Source organism: Panthera uncia (genome assembly GCF_023721935.1).
Source record: "Panthera uncia isolate 11264 chromosome E2 unlocalized genomic scaffold, Puncia_PCG_1.0 HiC_scaffold_20, whole genome shotgun sequence".
Taxonomy (NCBI): Eukaryota; Metazoa; Chordata; class Mammalia; order Carnivora; family Felidae; genus Panthera; species Panthera uncia.
The window spans coordinates 9,351,678-9,371,098 of NW_026057589.1; the positions used below are offsets into that span (position 1 = coordinate 9,351,678).

Consider the following 19,421-nt stretch of genomic DNA (forward strand, 5'->3'; position numbering starts at 1 on the left):
CATTTGTTTACTGAATTCTAGGTTTTTCTTGGTTTCTGTAACATTCTTTTCTGGGTCTCTTTAAATATCCCTTCGGTTCCCTGAGATGATCTCAATATGTTGTTCCATTACCGTTCAGTATGAAGCAGCCCTGTTGGGAGAGCTCTCGTTCAAGGCTCCTGGCCATAGTTTATTATTGCAGGCTCTGATCCCATCTTCCCGAGTCATCGATTCCACTTTTCCTGTACGCCTCACCTCCATCACTAGCTTCACTGAAACCAATAAGCCTGGATCTTTGTACAAATGGGTTTTATTGATTTCATCTGGAACTTTCAGAAATTTACACAAAATTGCAGCGAGCAGGAAGGCAACAAGATATTTTCAAGCTGAAGCACCCAGCCATCTGCCATTAAGTATATTGTAGGGGGGGGGGGTGGAATTACCCAATTGCCTGTCAGCATCTGGCACAGGAGGGTCTCCGGCCTGCCGCCCTCGTTTCCTTGGCAGGTACAGGACCTGTTCCCAGTTCCAGACAACCTTGCTTTGCAAAACCCCTCGTGTTTCCTTTCAACGCACCACCAGAGGGCGGCCTTTCATCATATTCTACTTGAATTTTACCGCCAGTGAGTCAGTCACACGTCAATCATTTCAATGGGAAGTTAGAATATTATGCCAAAATTGTTCAAAGTTAATGAAACTCTAGGATTACAGTGTTATCCCCAAAACTGTGGAACCAAACGCTTCCCAAAGGAAAGTCATCAGGTCGACAATGACAGAGAAGAAACCCTTCCAGACTGTGATGTAGCTCAGAAATAGTGTTTGTAGAAGGCTGCTAAGTATCGGGAGCAACTATTTCTTGAATTCATTCATAGCGGCAGATGTAGCGTATAGATATGTCGGTTTATTTTCCTGCAGACGTGAAATTAAAAGATTGAGGTAAAGAAGAGAGTTTTACTGTCTTTTCATCGGAAGGTATCGGTGTGTGCTGTGTATAAAGAACAAAAGGCGAAGCAAGAGTAACACACACATTAGGCATATTAGTCACTGCGTAGTAATCAAAACCAGTATCATCGTGTGCCATAAACAAGCACAGATTAACTACTAAACAAGTCCCTTGTGTCAGATTCAGTCATTTCTTTCTCAGAGCAATTAATTCCCTTTTGTCATAAACCACAGAGAGGGCAATTAAAAGAAAAATGTATCCTTGAGGAGTTGGATACGCTCCAGCCAGATTTAGCCCTAAAAATGGATCCCTAAAAAGAGGAATTCAGTTGTGTAGAGGACCTTAAAGAATATTGCCTCGCGTCTTTCTCCATCTTTCCCTGCTTTGTATCCTCAGTGGCCTCTTGGGACTAATCAGGTTTGGCCATGATAGCAATCAGAAGAATCAGTTACATTGAATAAAACTATCCAAAAATGTATGAAGACAGTCAATTCTGTCTCCTATTCATTCCCTGTGGAAAGAAATAAAAACACACAAAAATCTTAAAAACTGAAGCCAGTCAAGCAAGCCTGAAAAAGAAACCTAGATTTGGCTACATTTTTGAAAGGAATCTAGTCTTGTGAGTCTCATTTTCTGGCTTTGATCTGGTTGTCAGTCGGGATGGACTTGCCCAAATGATGGCCCACAGACAGGCCAAATTTTTCGTTTTTCTGCTCATCCTGCACTTCCTTTTTCATTAAGAACCCTGCCTGGAAGTTTAAGTCAAAGAGGCTACTTGGAGCAAAATACAGTGGCGTCTCATCCCAGATATTTTCCAGGCGTTTCTTCCATCCGTCCAGGATCTGAATTCGCGCGTCCGTAGGAGTGTGCCCAATGCCGTATGTCAGCTGAGGTTCCAGGACTTGGAAGCCACAGAAATGCAGAGTGCCGCTCTGGGGATACACGGAGAACAGAGGTGAGTCACAGAACAAACCCTATACAGCTTGTACCACAAACAAACAGAAGTAATGTAGGCTTTCCAACAAGACGCTCCGACGTGGGGGCCTGAGGCACCCTGGAGAATCAATTCATAGCTATTTTCTCTCACCTTCTAGCGCTCCATTCCTAGCCGTTACCTATTTTAGCCTATTAAGCTGAGCCCTTGTTTAAATGAACAAAATCTTGAAACCGTGCCAGCCTGGGATCCTCTGCCAAAGAGCCGGAACTTCTTTCACATAAGGGAGTTTCGGCTTCTTGGCAGAGGACTCCTGCCAAGGTATGTGGATGCGCCTTTCTCCGCCTCTCCTCCTAACTAGATGAGCCTCAATAAGTGACCTGTAGAATGTATTCTCCAATATTAATGTTAATTCTCCGCCGTTCTAGGTGGCCACCGCATTTGCTCTTCTCTCCAACCCTCTTCTGTATAAGAGATCATCTTCACAGTCCAGTGACCGACCACCCAGGAACCTCCCTCAGACTCCACTCTTGTTGGCTGGGCTAAATCATTTCTGAAATTTTCTAATAGGTGGTGAGGCCATAGCGGCAACCTGGAGAAGGCCAGGAAGACTGGAGACAGAGATCGGTTGTCTGGAGTGGGGGCCCATGGCTATACAAATCTAGGGGTTATCTGCACTAGCCTTTGGTTAGGAGACAGAGCTGTTTGGACGCGTGCATACCCAGGTTACTCTTGAGTACAGGGGCCCGGGAAGACTAGTAAGGCTTAGAAGGGAGCTTCCTGGACTTCTGAATTATTACGTTGCTTCCGTCCTCACACCTCGGGTCTGTTTTCAGCTGCCATCTTGAGAATCTGGACCCCCCAGAAAGCTCAATTAATTAATCCCCGGGGAAGGTTCACTGAAACAAAGTAACCTGAATTGGCCAGAGGATGATATTCATGTCTCCGTGGATACCCTGCAGCGAGTACATGGAGCCGCTGCCACCAGTGGTGATGGAAAGCACGGTCTTCTTATTCTGCGAAGGAAAAGTCATCACGCTCCACGTCTCCTTCATGACGGGAGGTTCACAAAACGGCCCCAGGGCTGTTCTTGTGTTCTTTTCGACACACAAGTCCAGCCACCTGCTATTTCTGTTCCTTCCTCCCACACTGGCTCCTCTGAGCCACGCAGTATGACTCCAGAAGTCAACACTCGAGGGCCAGCCCCGGAGTCCACTGCTGGTGCCTAGTGGAGTTATTTGTTGTGTCCGTCTCCCCACGGCACTCCGCCTGTATCCAGGCATGTAATCCAGGAGACCTCAAAATGTGTCCGGTGTAGTATTTGGGTGTCTACATACATACAGAAAATAGTCTCATGAGGCCTCCACCACCCAGCCTCAACGCTCAGCATCTTGCCATTCTAGTTTTGTCTAATCTCCCCACCCCTTGTGTTCCTGGGGTATGTTAAAACAAATCCCAAAGTCCTGTCTAAATATCTTCACACAGAGGCACCTGGGTGGCTCAGTGGGTTGAGCGTCCGACTTGGTCTCAGGTCATGATCTCGTGGTTCGTGGGTTCGAGACCCACGTCGGGCTCTGTGCTCACAGCTCAGAGCCTGGAGCCTGCTTCGGATTCTGTGTCTCCCTCTCTCTCTGCCCCTCCCCTGCTCACACTCTTGTCTCTCTCTCAAAAATAAGTATTTTCAAAAAATTAAATATCTACACGCACTATTATCCAGCTCTCCCAGGAGCCTGACCTTAGTACCCAATTCTGTTCAGAACTCTGCCTCAGGACAGAAGGCAGCCCGGATCCAGCTGTTAGAGAAAGCAGAACCATCCACCTACCCGGAAAGGTCCATTGTCATACATGGCAGCATACGTGTACGCGAACCCCCCTATGAGCACTCGTTCAAACCAGCCTTTCAGGATGGCCGGGACTCCGAACCACTGCAGTGGGAACTGTGGGGCAGAGCACAGAGAGGTCACAGCAGGAACTACCAGCGAAGAAGGCTCAGGTGCTTGGCTGACGTCACAGAAGAGCAAACCCTTCTTGGGGCCCTTGTCGTTGCTTCCGGAGGAGTCAGCACATTAAAGAAAAATATTGTCCTTGGTCAGTCAACTTGACACTCTATTTCTGCCTAAAAGAAACAAGTACCGGGTAGGTCTGAAGAAAGCCACGTGCAATTATGATTTGTTTCTACAAGACCACATTTCGCGGCCGAGTCTAGACAGCAAGGAATGCAGATAAAGTTTGCTACGGTGTGTGACGCAAAATACAAAATCGATATTTTGTAGGAGTGCTGTCAACAATGTGAAACGTGTACCTGTGTTCACGGATGTGAAATCCTACCGTTTAGAATAAGCTGCACACGGGGCACCTGGGTGGCTCATTCGGTTGAGTGTCCGACTTCGGCTCAGGTCATGATCTCAAGGTCCGTTGAGTTCGAGCCCCAGCATCGGGCTCTGCGCTGACAGCTCAGAGTCTGGAACCTGCTTCAGATTCTATGTCTCCCTCTCTCTCTGCCCCTCCCCCGCTCATGCTCTGTCTCTGTCTCAAAAATAAACACTAAAAAAATTTTTTTCAAATAGAACAAGCTGCACATGAGTGTGCGCTCAGGCGAACAAATGACCCGTGTGCGCTCGGTTTATCAGGGAATTCCCATGGAAGAGTCTTGTCGGCCCTCTTGTCCTAATAAAAGCAGCACGAGGACGATACCAGTATTTCCTCTTCTTCTCCCTGACTTCGGATTTAAACACAGGGACACCGGGGACAGGCCCGATGAGACAAGTTTAGCACAGAGAAGGAATTTGTTGGATTTGATATCTTTCCCTGATATTTGAAGGGTTATTGATCCACAGGAAAGGGGGCAGAAGCGGCCGGGGTTTAGAACAGAAAGAACATGAGATGGAGCACAAGATTCGTGTTCTCGCCCTGAATCTGCCGTGGACACGATGCAAGACCTTTGTCACATAAGCCCCTTACTTTTGCTAAGTCTGATGGGCCTCATCTGTAAAACCAGGGGCTTGAGTAATCCCTAGATTACTCTGCAGATTACTCACAACTCTGCAGTTGTGAGGGGCCAGACCTGAGGCTTTTAAGATAAATGTGTGGGTGGCTTAGACACGTAGATTTGGTCCCTGTGAATGTTCTACAGTCAGAGCTGAAAACAGAATTGGTTGGCTTGCAGCATATTGAAAGTTTATTCTTCCTCTGGTTGTTCTTGGAGAAGTGAGAAAAGTGAGCAGGGGGCTAGCCCCAGTGGTACCTTGGGATAAATTAAAGTATCGCTTCCTCAGGACGCTTTATTTCTATGTTGAAAGACTACCATACAAGTACACCGACTCCCGTAGTAAGACTTTGCCAGGGGCGCCTGGGTGGCTCAGTCAGTCAAACATCCGCGTCCGGCCCAGCGCTAACAGTGCAGACCCTGCTTGGGATTCTCTCTCCTTCTCCGTCTCTGCCTTTCCCCCACCTCACTCACTCTCTCTCAAAATAAACATTTTTAAGTAAAAAAAAAAAAAATTAAAAATTAAAAAAGACTTTTCCCTGTCATCTGTTTGTAAAATGTTATAAGTATACAAATCTGAAGTGTCTACGTTGTGTTTCGGTATGTTGCTTTTTATAGTACACAACTTGCACCGTTGTACTGATAGTAAACTGATGCATCAGATAGAAGCCAAATTCAAAGACCACCAAGGTCCTTTCCAATTCTAAAATACTGTGATTCTGAGAAGCAGAACTGAAAGCTGCCACAGTGGCTGCAACGGCCGCACTAGGAAAAGATACAGTAGAAAACGCTGACCAAAAAGGCATCCTTCGGGGCACTGGCTCATGGGGCGTGGCTTTGACTGCTAGCGACAGGCCTGAGGGTGGAACGGAAGACCTAAAAGTTTGGATTCTTTGCAGCTGATTGAACAGTTGCAAAAGCCGCAGCTGGTGTCACCCTCCTCGTGCAGTTTCTAGGGTCACATCTGGTCCGTGTTCAATATCAAAAGGCAGGTTAGAACCGGTAGAAGCAAAGTCATTGAGTCCAGTGTGGCATTTCCGGGAAAGGGGATTGACAAGGAGCTCGTACAGTACAGACTGCCTGGCGGGGAGACAGCTTCCACGAGAAGAGGGGCGGGAACACAGGAAGCAGGGCAGCGCCCCCTTCAGCTGGGAGGCTCTAACCGCAGGGGTCCGTGCCCTGTGCTTCACTCCGCGCTCGTGCAGAGAAGGGGTCAGGTGCAAACTCTGAGAGATCCCACAAAGAATCACTAACTGAAGAGAAGCTCAAGGCTCACTGGTCATCTTTGTAGTCACATATTTTTGTCTAAGTGTATTTATTTATTGAGAGAGAGAGAAGAGATAGCGTGTATGGGAGCGGGGGTGGGGGGGGTGAGGTGGGGGGGCAGATAGAGAGGCAGAGAGAGAATCCCAAGCAGGCTCCCGGCTGTCAGCACAGAGTTGGACGGGGGGCTCGAACCCACACACCGTGAGATCGTGACCTGAGCCGAAACCAAGAGTCAGGCTTCGTTAAGCCACCCAGATGCCCCATGTAGTCACATATTTTCAGAGTAGTACAGCCAGGTTCACAATATCTACAAATCTGTGTAACACCACCCTGTTTGAAGTCATCACCCTTCTTTATAAAGAAGGCGCTGAAGTGCGTAAGTGACTTTTCCTAAGATCACATAGCTAATTAGGTGACCAGTCTAGGACAGTAAGAACTCAAGCATCCTGACACTCCTTCTGATGTCCTATCGCACCTGAAAAATCACAAGGTCTGCAGCTTCCAGCTTCTTTTGTTCCGCCACAATATCGGGGCTCAGGCGGCCTTCTTTATAAGCTAGAACAGACTCGGCAGGATACTGAAAGTTCTCGGGGTCCTTCAGTGGACCTGCCCAGAGGAAAATGACAGGCTGGAGTCAGAGGGGCCGAGGCTGAGCCACAGAACCCACAGGCGAGATGTGCCACAGAGACCTAATTAAAGGGGGGGAAGGCTGATCCTACCTGTGATGTCCCTTCTGGAGATGACGGGATTGAAGTTCATGGCATACAGGTCTGACACAGTGACCTCCCATCCTTTCCTCTTCAAGGCCTCTACAGCAGCCTCCTTCATGGCATGGTTGAAGGACGTCCTCTCTGCGTGGGCCAGTACGATCAGTGCTCTTCTGGCTATTTAGACACACACAAGGCATATGGAGAAAATCAGTTTCCAAGCAGCAAAGCTTTAGCTACAGGGCGGCCGAGCCAGGATCCATAATAGAGGAGTGAACTCTGCGAGGCATTGGGTGATGCAGTCCATCCGCGGCAGCCAGAAACATATTTTCTCCTTAAAAGTACCAACGAATAAAGGACGCATTTTAATGCAGTGGCTAATTTTGCTGGCATACTTAACTGGCCATCTGCATGAAAATGGACGTATCCTCTTAGAAAATGGACTTATCCTCCTGACACCTTTTTTTTTTATGTTTGTATTTTATTTTTGAGAGAGAGAGAGTGTGTGTGAGTGGGGGAGGGGTAGAGAGAGAGGGAGACAGAATCCAAAGCAGGCTCCAGGTTCTGAGCTGTCAGTGCAGAGCCTGACGTGGGGCTTGGACTCACACACTGCAAGATCATGAGCTGAGCCGAAGGGACGCCCAACCGACTGAGCCACCCAGGCACCCCCCTGCTAACACCTTCTATGAGGTGTCAGGCGTCAGTGTCTTGGTTCCCCTCATCAGGGGGTAGTGGCAATGTTCTATTTCCTGGGTGCTGATCACACAAGTTTGTGAAAATTCACTTCGAATTTTCAGTGTGTCTGTTGTATTTGTGTTGTTGTTTTCACTATCCCACAAACACAGCTCGTAGAGCAATAGATTCCTGGCAGAGTACGGATCTAAAGGAAGAATTTGTATAACCTCAAGATGGAGAATACTTTGTAAGAAAGACTAGAGATTCAGCAACCATGAACGGAAAGCTTGCCAGATAAAGCCACATAAAAATTAAAAATCTGTGTGTACCAGAAGGCACCATAAACAAAGTCAAAAGACAATCAACGGGGAGCAGATACCTGCAACTCTTACCACAAAGGGTTAAAATCCCAACGAATGCCTACACACAGAAAAAAGACAGACTACACAATAGAAAAATAAATCAAGGATATGAGCACTCTACTCACAGAGGAGGAAATGCAGATGACAAAAAACAAATGAGCAGGTGCCTTGCCTGGCCTGTCAGGAAAAGCAAATTAAAATGAGATATCATTATTTACCCATCAGATTGGCAAAACAATTTATCATTATTTACCCATCAGATTGGCAAAACAATTTAAGACAAGCAACACCGAGGGCTATTAAGATTGCAGGAAAGCTAGCAGCTGCCAGTGGGAACACGAATTGCCTCCACCCTGGGGGAAAGTAATGAGGCCGAATCTCTTTAAATTTTGAGGACGCATAAATCTTGACCTAGCTCTCCAACTTTGGGGAATCTGTTCTACAGACTAAAAGCGTTGGGATATAAGGATGTATGAGCAAGGACGTGGACTGTGTCATTCTTCTCACTGGCATTCACTGACTCTTTATGGGGAATATTTGAATAAATTATGGCACATACACATTACAGACTAGTATGCTGTTAACTGTATAGAGTTACCCAGAAAGCTATCCACGATGTATCGTTAACTGATCAAATGAAGCGAGTGTGAATCCATTATTATAAAAGACAAAGAGGGGCGCCTGGGTGGCTCAGTCGGGGAAGCATCCGATTTCAGCTCAGGTCATGGTCTCACTGTTCCTGAGTTCAAGCCCCACATGGGGCTCAGTGCTAACAGCTCAGGGCCTGGAGCCTGCTTTGGATTGTGTCACCCTTTCTCTCTGTCCCTTCCTCGCTCACACTCTATCACTCTCTCTTTGTCTCTCAGGAATAAAATAAAATTTTTAAAAAATACAAAGAACGAGGGGCCTCTCTCTGGCTCAGTGGGTAGAGCATGTGACTCTTGATCTTGGAGTCATGAGTTCGAGCCCCACGTTGGGTGTAGCCATTACTTGAAAAAAAAAAAAAAAGACAAAGAAACTACATATATGTGTACGAAGATTTGCAGCATATAGGTATGAGGGGAAAAAAGATGTGGAATAATTACATGAAACTACTGACAGTGTTCTTAGCTAGGTAAGAGATGTTAAGGGCATAGAGACAGAGGGGAAAGATTTGCTTTTTTCTTGGACCTCCTCTGTATTACAAAGTTGTTAGAACCAGAATGTTTTCCTCTTGCAACAACGGCATTTATTTTATTTTAGTTTAGTTTAGTTTAGTTTTATTTCTTTAAAGTTTTATTTCTTTATTTTTAAGTAATCTCCATATTCAATGTGAGGCTCAACCTCACGGTCCTGAGAGCAAGAGTCACAGGCTCTTCCAATTGAGCCAGCCAGGCACCCCTTTTTATTCTCTTTTACTTGACGTATACTTGACACACAGCGTTGCATGAGTTTCAGGTGGACAACACAGCGATTCCACACGCCTACACCTTACACCGTGCTCACCCCCGGTGCGCTCACCTGTCAGAGCACACGACTCTCCTACAAGACCACCGCCCATATTCCCTGTGCTGTACCTTTTGTCCTCGTGACTTATTCATTCTATAACTGGAAACCCGTATCTCCCCCTCCCCTTCACCCATCTGCCTATCCCCCTACTCCCCCTTGGCGTCTGGCAAAGTCAGTTTGTTTTTTGTATTTATGGGTCTATGTCTTTTGTTTGCTTGCTCATTGGGTTTTCAGATTCCACAAACAAGTGAAATCGTATACTATTTGCCTGTCTCTGGATAACAGCATCAACGGGTGCTTACTTCGTGCTAGGCACTGCTCTGAGCGCTTTGCATTCTTTTCCAGTTGTCATGGCAACACCATGAGCTAGATACAATCAGTATCCCACATTAAAGATGGGGAAACTGAGGCACCGAAAAGTTAAGCAAGTTACCCAAGTTTACATGGCAAGTGGTGAAGCTGGAATAATGTAAAAATATGAAGACATAAGGGCGCCTGGCTGGCTCAAAGGAGCACGGAGCTCTTGATCTCAGGGTTGTGAGTTCAAGCCCCATGTTCGGTGTAGAGATCACTAAAAAAAATTAATAAATTATAGATAAACCCATGCAACCATGTGCAGGCAGCAGGGCAGGGAATGGAGTTTACCACCAACACCGCTCCTAGTAATTGGTGTCGCTGCCTCACTTCTCCCTAACTCCTAACATCTGTGCCCATGGGCGGAGCTCCAGCGGGAGCAGCTGCTCTGGGTTAAAATCGGCCGGGCGGCAGCTTCGGCCCTAGCCTGCCCAGGAGCCTCGCCTCGTTCGCTCTCGCTCGCTCCTGGCGTTTCAGACTCTCCAAACTCTGAAGCGGGGAACAGAAGTCTGATAAGGGATTCAAATTCTGGGAGCGATTTACCTACTTTGGATGGCCTGGGGAAAAGTTCAGGAGCTCCTGAGGCTGCCTTAACAAATCCCTGCCCCCTCTTTATCAACTCCAGGACTCACCACTCTCGGGAGAGATGTGAGTATATAAAGTTCTGACGAGCGTTTTCTCTGTGACGTACCTTTGCATTAGTTCTATCAGTGTTTACTGAATACTGCTTTGTGAGTTTATATTCTTGTGGCTTACTTCTGCTGAGCTATGTATATAGATATAAAGATAAATTTTTTTTTACTTATCAGTATTCACAGGCACTTCTGAAGTAGTAAAATACAAAAGCACTTGTCATAAAATGACTGAATCAGGATATCTAGCCCTTGCTTTTAAAGGAGCTCATCACCTGTAAGCTATAGGACGCCTGCTGCTTTCAAAAATAAACAGGGGCGCCTGGGTGGTTCAGTAGGTTAAGGTCGGGCTCTTGATTTCGGCTCAGGTCATGATCTCAGGGTTCCTGAGTCCGAGTCCCACGTCAGGCTCCAAGCTGATGGCATGGAGTAGGCTTGGGATTCTGTCTCTCCTCTCTGCCCCTCACCTGCTTGTGCTCTCTCTCTCTCTCTCTCAAAATAAGTAAATAAACTTAAAAAAAAAAAAAAAAAAAACGATGTAAGATGAGACACAAAGAAGAACATATTTGCCAGAAACAAAACCAACGGTGTTCAGTATCTGGTATATATAGATTCCTGAAAACAACGCAGTAGAAAAAAATGGTCCAAGGTTCTTAATATACAACAGAACACTGATCGGCAGTCAGTAGAGCAGAAGCGCTCCTGGGCCAGAGTTGAAGGGCAAATGGGTGACTCCCTCTCCAAACAGCATGATACCAAGTCACTGGTGGCCAGGTCCTTTCATAGACAAACCTGGGGTTTTTTGGACTTGAAGTGTTCATTTTCCCTTTCTGCCACTTAACTAGCTACATGACCCGTTTGACATCCTCAGAATTTCCCCCTAGGAATGGCGGTAAGACGTGCACACAAAAAACTAATGGCATTAGCCTGAGGGGGGAGGCAAGGAACAAAATTCCAGAGGAAAACTGTTGACTTTGGGCTGGCTGATTAGGGAAGGCCTTCAGAAGGAGCTGCCATTGAAGGAGAGGTTTGAAAGCCAAATGAGCTTATTACCAATACCCCTAATTTAATATTCATTTCTGCTTGCCATGCACATAATTGACCTGATGGAGGCCACTTGGTAACGCAGCTGAGCATATCTTTGTGAACGCAGCTCTCTCCCTGTGCTGGTTCGCTTTCAAGATTTCATACCCTATGAAACGTGCTCCCCATTCATCATCACTTCTCTGTGTCCTGAAATCCCTCATTCCTTCCCCACCCTCTTTTTTTTTAATTTTTAAAATTCTGGTTAGTTAAGATACAGTGTAATATGATTTCAGGAGTAGAATTCAGTGATGGATCACTTACAACACCCAGTGCTCATCACAAGTGCCCATTTTAATACCCATCACCCATCTAGCCCATCCCCCTGCCCAACTCCCTCTGTCAACCCTGAGTTTCTTCTCTATCCTTAAGAGTCTCTTGGGTTTGTTTCTCTCTTCTCTTCCCCCCCACTTCCCATGTGTTCATCTGCTTTGTCTCTTAAATTCCACATATGAGTGAAATCCTATGTTATTTGTCTTTCTCTGACTTATTTTGCTTAGCATGATACATTCTAGGTCCATCCATGTCATTGCAAATGGCAAGATTTCATATATATATATATATATATATATATATATATATACATATATATATATATATATACATATACATACACACACACACACACAAACACACCACATCTTCTTTATCCATTCATCAGTCAATGGACATTTGGGATCTCTCCATAGTTTGGCTCCTTCCCCACCATCTTTTGTGTTCTGTTCCCCCCAGCACATCCACCCTAGCATGAGCCCTGCTCATGTTCTCCCCAACTCTTTGTCTCAGCCTCCTGACCAGGGTTTACTGAGCACCTGTATCCACCAGGCACTGCTCTAGGCATTTAGGATACATCCGTGTACAAAAGAGACACAAATCTTTTATTTTCGTAGAGCATACATTCTGGTGGCCAAAGTATACCGAATGTTTCGGGGGAGCTGGTCTCTGTCCTCCTCTGTTACTCTAACATTCCTATAATTCTCTGCCTCCAACCGCAGGCCAACCTGAAACCAAGCATTCACTGACATTCCAGATTGAACAGGACTCTCTCAACCTGCAGCTTCATTGAAGACCAACACAGAACTCAATGTTCTGGGGAACATAGGGAAAGATAAAGCTGGCAGAGAAAGAAAGGGATGGTGGTACATTGTTTTAATGTAAAGCACATCTAGATCTATTTAACAGCAAAAGATAGATTACCCACATGATCCTTCTGGCAGGAAGAATAAGCAATCAAGGAAAACCTGTTACAAGTGGAATAAGGGCAAGCCCTCCTGTCAGTTTCATGCATTTTGTTCCTGCCTTCTGGGCTCACTGGGTTCCTCACGGAATGCATGCCTGCCGGTCAGAGGAACCCAGTAGTTACAAACAAATGCTCTGGATGCTTCCATTAATGTCAAGACTTAGCTGGATACAGTTAATACTAGTTAAACAAGGTCCAAATCATCCCATTTTCTCTCATTCTCCGCCCCCCCCCCCTTTTTTTTAAGTTACACATAAGTACAGAATATTCCGTAAGATTGCCCTATACTGTGCTGGTGTCCTCAGGCCAGCAGAAGAATGATATAGAGGGGTGCCCAGGTGGCCCAGTAGGTTAAGCATCTGACTTTGGCTCAAGTCATGATCTCCTGGTTCATGGGTTCGAGCCCCGCGTTGGGCTCTGTGCTGAAAGCTCAGAGCCTGGAGATTGCTTTGGACTCTGTGTCTCCCTCCCTCTCTGTCTGGCCCTCCCCTGCTCCCACTATGTCTCTCTCTGTCTCTCAAATATGAATAAACATAAGAAAAATGAAATAGAAACAGCCTCTATCGTGCGTGCAGGAAACCTTGTGAGCTACCCAGCAGTCTCTCCCAGATGCTTCTCCTCCAGGCTTCCAGAAACTCTGGGTGGGCTTCCAGTCCCCAGCTCAGCCCTTTTCACAGAGATTCTAACTGTAGGTTGTCAACAGCAAACAGCAGTCTCATCCCCTCACTTGTGGCAGGCGGAGATTCTCTAGGTGTATGTGTGTTTTCAGAAAGAACAAGGCTCACAGGGAAGGAAATGACAAAAAGGTAGAGTTCTGTCCCAATTGAAGAAATGGCTTTCTAAACACTAGCACTGCCCCATCTCAGAATGAGGCTCTCTGGTAAACAGAGTCCCCTGGGGGCTGCAGCTGGGGTGTCTTAGAGGCATCAGATAAAGTTGTGGTGACCTGTAATGTCCCCTTAGGTTGATGGTGGAGAGCGGAGGTTCTGCCACTGAAATGGACCATATACAGGGATCGGGTCTGCCCCATCCAAGGATCACAGACAAAAATGTCTCCTGAACAGGGGCACCTGGGTGGCTCCGTCTCTTGAGCTCCTGACTCCTGGTATCAGCTCAGGTCATGATTTCTCGGTTGGTGGGATCGAGCGTGGAGTCAGGCTCTGCACTGACAGCCTGCAGCCTGCTTGGGATTCTCTCTGTCTCTCTCTCCCCCACCTCCCCTACTCATGATTTCTCTCCAAAACAAATAAATAAACTTAAAAAAAAAAAAAAAAAAAAAAAAAAAGGTCTCCTGGTCAGGCAGCCTGGGATGGTCTCTATCCAACTAAAGGGTACAGGTTCCCCAGTTCCAGCACACTCATCACCAGATCTTTCAATTTTCCTCCCGAAGCAGGGAATTCACATTTTTAAATAAAATAACCTATATTTACTATAAATATCAGCAACTTATTCCAAAATGTTTTAAATTCTATAAGGCCAATCAAGGTGTGCCAGTGGACCAGATTTGGCCATTGACAACGGCCCGTTTCTGACCTGTTTTGGTGGAAATTTTCTGTTTCCAAGGTCAAGTCTCTGTTAAATGCCCACCTAAGTTTGTGGGTATGGGGTAGAAAACAGGAGCTCCCCTTCCCCCGGTGTCTTATTAAGGCTCAACCTGGCATCTTAACGCTCTCGCTTTTTCAGTTTTGAATCCAGGAGAAAAACTGAGCTCTAAGCCCCTCCAGGATCCTTGCGGACAGCTGAGGCCTGGGGGTGCCCCAGCTCCCGGACGCGGCACTCACCAGCCAGGGCTCCGGCTGTGCTGATTGGCTGCGCTGCTGGTTGTCAGGGCGACCCTGGCCGCCGCTGAATCCTCGCTTTGGGGGGTGGGGGACAGCAGTCAAGCAGCGGCTGGGGCTGCACCTCAGGAGGTTGGGCGTGCAGCCTGCAGAGCGCCCGCCACTTTATAGCTCCTCGCGCCTGCCCGCTTGGGGCTCGGCCTCCCGGGGTGGAGCCGGCTGCTCGCCCCTGGGGCGCAGGGCGGGGCGTGCTGTGGCTGCTCTTCAGGGAAGGGAGGGGGGTCTGAGGGCTGGAATAGGGTGCCCTGGGCACGCGTGGGATATGGGACGGGAGGGTGCAGTTAAAGGGTCTGGGTGTGGGTGGGAGGCAGGCCCATGTGGACCCTGTCCAGGAAGCACCTGGGGACAGCAGGGGGAAGTTTCCGGCGGAGTCCCAGCGCCCCCGCGAGCCTCTCCCAGTCCTGGGAAATTGCCTCCGCACGGAATGGGGTGGGCAAAGAGAAGGGTGTGCTGGGTGTGGTCCTTAAGCCTCGGATTCGCTGAGTCACTGTGACTCTGGACTTAGATTTGGAGGGCCGAGGTACCTTAGGAGATGTGTTCCAGGAGAAGGGAATTCATTTCTTCCTTTGCAATGTTCACATTGTGCACTGGGGGGTCTCAAAGGACGCACTTCGCTGGGTGCAAACCCCTGCTCCTCAGAGTGGGAATCTAAATGGTTTAGTCCAAGGCTGGCTGGAGAGATAAGTAACAGGGAAGCATTTAAAGAATAGCCAAGACGAAGGAAAGTTGACTGGCTTTACAAAGGCTGACTTCAGGCAGCTGACCAGAGCAGAGAGAAAAGTTTTAAATCCCTACCAAGTGAAAGTTACAGTAAAGTCTTCATCCTACGGGTTGTACTGTGCATGTCTTACTGTGTTTTACAGGTACTGCATTTTTTTATACATTGAAAGTTTGTATAAACTTTGAACAAATCCACATCACCCCCTTTCCCACAGCATTTGCCCATGTTGTGTCTCTGTCACGTGTTGGCAATTTCCTGAAATGTTTCGAACCTTTTCATTAAATTTGGTATGATGATCTGTGATTAGTGATTATAACTCACTGAAAATTCAGAGGATGAGCATTTTTTTTTTAACGTTTATTCATTTTTGAGACAGAGAGAGACAGAGCATGAATGGGGGAAGGTCAGAAAGAGAGGGAGACACAGAATCTGAAACAGGCTCCAGGCTCTGAGCTGTCAGCACAGAGCCCGACGCGGGGCTGGAACTCACAGACCACGAGATCATGACCTGAGCCGAAGTTGGACGCCCAACTGACTGAGCCCACCCAGGCGCCCCTGATGAGCATTTTTAAACAAGGAAGTATTTTTATTAAAAATTTTTTTTAAATGTTTATTCATTTTTGAGAGAGAGAGAGAGAGACGGCACGCAAACAGGGAAGGGGCAAAGAGAGAGGGAGACACAGAATCCAAAGCAGGCTCCAGGCCCTGAGCTGTCAGCACAGAACCCAATGCAGGGCTCGAACGCATGAGCTGTGAGATCATGACCTGAGCCCAAGTCAGATGCTTACCCAACTGAGCCACCCAGGCATGCCAACAATGAAGTATTTTTAAATTAAGGTATGTACATTGTCAGTGCTATTGCACACTTAATAGACTAAGTATGGCGTAAACATAATTTTTATATGCATGGGGAAACCAAAAAATTAATTTGACTTGCTTTATTGCAGTTTTTGATCCCAGACCTGTCAAATTTCTGAGATATGCCCATGCTGTCAAAGGGGAAGGAAAAAGAAAAAGAAGTTTAAAGTGTAACCATCAAAAAAATTAGAAATGGTAACTAAGAAAATTTAGAGAGAAGGTGGGAAGTATACTCTTAAAGTGAGGTTTGCGAAATTTAAGGGGTTGCAAAAAACCCCAACAACTCAGTAATCAAGATAAATAACTGTTAAGTCATTATTTTTAATGATTTTGGGGGGGGGGGTTAGGCCAAGAATTCTTACTATGATACCAAAAGCATAATTATTAATTGAACTTGATCAAAATTACACAACTTTGCTCTGTAAAGATAGCGTTAAGACAATAAAAAGACAGGGCAAAGACTGGGGAAAATACTTAAACATCACATATCCAATGAAAACTACATGCAGAATGCATAAAGAACTCTAAAAACTCAACACTAGAAAACAAACAGACAAAAAATTCGGAAGGATTTTAACAGACACTTTATCAGAGAGGATATACAGGAGACAGGTGCATGAAATAATGTGCATTGTCATTAGGAACATGCAAAGTAAAACCACAATGAGATAACACTGCTAAGACATTAGAACAGCTAAGACATTTTTCAAATGACAATACCAAGCATGTTGGCAGGGATTCTGAGAAATGGAAACTCTTAAACCATTGCCAGTGGGAATGCAAAAGGGTACAGTGACTCTGAGGATAGTTTATTAATCTTTTGTAAAGTTAAACATGGACCGACCAGGTGACCAAAAATTCCATTCCTAGATACTTGCCCTAGAGAAAAGAAAATTTATATTTACCCCAAATCTGTACATTAATATTTTAACCCCTTTATTCATAGTAGCCCCCAAATTGGAAAAGACCCACATCTCCTCTCATGAGTGAATGTATGAATAAACTATGGGGCATCCATGCAACCCAATAACACCCAGCAATAAAAAGGAATTACTCTTTTTTTTTTAATTTATTTTTTTAATTTACATCCAAGTTAGTTAGCATATAGTGCAACAGTGATTTCAAGAGTAGATTCCTTAATGTCCAGTATCCATTTGGCCCATCCCCCCTCCCACAACCCCTCCAGTAACCCTCTGTTTGTTCTTCATATTTAAGAGTCTGCCTGTTTTTATATTATTTTTGCTTCCCTTCCCTTGTGTTCATCTGTTCTGTATCTTAAAGTCTTCGTGTGAGTGAAGTCATATGATATTTGTCTTTCTCTGACTGACTAATTTCGCTTGGCATGATACCCTCCAGTTCCATCCATGTAGTTGCATATGGCAAGATTTTATTCTTTTTGAGTGCCGAGTAACACTCCATTGTCTATACACACCATATCTTCTTTATCCATTCATCCATCGATGGACATTTGGGCTCTTTCCATACTTTGGCTATCGTTGATGGTGCTTCTGTAAACGTTGGGGTGCATGTGTCCCTTCGAAATAGCACACCTGTATCCCTTGGATAAATGCCTAGTAGTGCAATTGCTGGGTCATAGGGTAGTTCTATTTTTAATTTTTTTTTTAATTTTTTTTTTTTTAACATTTATTTACTTTTGAGACAGAGAGAGACAGAGCATGAACGGGGGAGGGTCAGAGAGAGAGGGAGACACAGAATCCGAAACAGGCCCCAGGCTCTGAGCTGTCAGCACGGAGCCCGACGCAGGGCTCGAACTCACGGACCGCGAGATCATGACCTGAGCCAGAGTCGGCTGCCCAACCGACTGAGCCACCCAGGCACCCCTATTTTTAATTTTTTAAGGCGTCTCCATACGGTTTCCAGAGTGGCTGCCCCAGTTTGCATTCCCACCAGTAGGGCAAAAGAGATCCTCTTTCCCCGCATCCTCACCAACATCTGTGGTTGCCTGAGTTGTTCATGTCAGCCATTCTGACAGGTGTGAGGTGGTATCTCATTGTGGTTTTGATTTGTATTTCCCTGATGATGAGTGACATTGAGCATTTTTTCATGTGTCTGTCAGCCATCTGGATGTCTTCTTTAGAGAAGTGTCTATTCATGTCTTTTGCCCCTTTCTTCACTGAATTATGTGTTTTTTGGGTGTTGGGTTTGATAAGTTCTTTATAGATTTTGGATACTAGCCCTTTATCTGATAGGTCGTTTGCAAATATCTTTTCCCATTCCGTTGGTTGTCTTTTAGTTTTGCTAATTGTTTCCTTTGCTGTGCAGAAGCTTTTTATTTTGATGAGGTCCCAGTAGTTCATTTTTGCTTTTGTTTCCCTTGCCTCCAAAGACATGTTGAGTAAGAAGTTGCTGCAGCCAAGGTCAAAGAGGTTTTTGTCTGCTTTCTCCTCTAGGATTTTTATGGCTTCCTGTCTTACATTTAAGTCTTTGATCCATCTTGAGTTTATTTTTGTGTGTGGTATAAGAAAGTGGTCCAGGTTCATTTTTCTGCATGTCACTGTCCAGTTTTCCCAGCACCACTTGCTGAAGAGACTGTCTTTATTCCGTTGGATGCTCTTTCCTGCTTTGTCAAAGATTAGTTGGCCATATGTTTGTGGGTCCATTTCTGGGTTCTCTATTCTGTTCCATTGATCTGAGTGTCTTTTTATGCCAGTACCATACTGTCTTGATGATTACAGCTTTGTAATACAGCTTGAAGTCCGAAAAGGAATTACTCTTGATGCACATAGCAACAGGGATGAATTTCTAAAGCATTTTGCTATGTGAAAGAAACCAGAGTCAAAGCTATATGACTTTATGTATATGACATTCTGAAAAAGGCAAAACTATAGATTGGAGAATAGACCAGTGGTCGCTGAGGGTTAAGATCTTATTTTTTTAAGATTTTTAAAAAAGTAATCTCTACCCCCAATGTGGGGTTCAAATTCCCAACCCCAAGATCAAGAATCACATGCTCTACAGACTAAGCCAGCCAGATGCCCCCATAAATAACTGTTTAACAGAATATTTTTGAAAATCAATTTGCAGAAAGGAAAGTCATGATAAACAAAATATAAAAATGTTAAGTAAAGATCAGTACCAGTGCCAAACCAAGCCATATTGAGCCTAAAGAAAAATGAGGACTCACTTAATACTGATTCATTCTTTATGTTGTTAACAAAACAAAATTCAACTAAGTGCATTTTAAAGATCTTATCGACTTTATTCAATGATTCACCAATCAGGCAGCATCTGATCTAGCAGGTAGAACAGAGCTCTGAGAAGCTATGCAAAATGAAAAGAATTTTATAGACAGAAAGGAATGGGAAGTTAAACTTGGTGAAAACTGGATTTTTTT

At 45.4% G+C, this 19,421-nt stretch overlaps 1 protein-coding gene across 2 annotated transcripts; it reads right to left on the bottom strand.

Annotated features, from left to right (window-relative positions):
- Window positions 1-286: 286 nt before the first annotated feature.
- NQO1 (NAD(P)H quinone dehydrogenase 1) lies at window positions 287-14,894 on the bottom strand. Of its 2 annotated transcripts, none has more exons than XM_049622446.1 (6): window positions 14,431-14,894; window positions 6,828-6,992; window positions 6,584-6,714; window positions 3,680-3,793; window positions 2,771-2,872; window positions 287-1,854 (listed from the first exon to the last, which is right to left on the bottom strand). In XM_049622446.1, exons 2-6 carry the CDS (start codon window positions 6,934-6,936, stop codon window positions 1,549-1,551), a joined length of 762 nt encoding a protein of 253 aa, XP_049478403.1. In that variant the 5' UTR covers window positions 6,937-6,992; window positions 14,431-14,894; the 3' UTR covers window positions 287-1,548. The 2 variants fall into 2 exon arrangements, with proteins under 2 accessions (XP_049478403.1, XP_049478405.1); XM_049622448.1 differs by lacking the exon at window positions 14,431-14,894 and adding an exon at window positions 10,242-10,485.
- Between the last annotated feature and the right edge of the window lie 4,527 nt (window positions 14,895-19,421).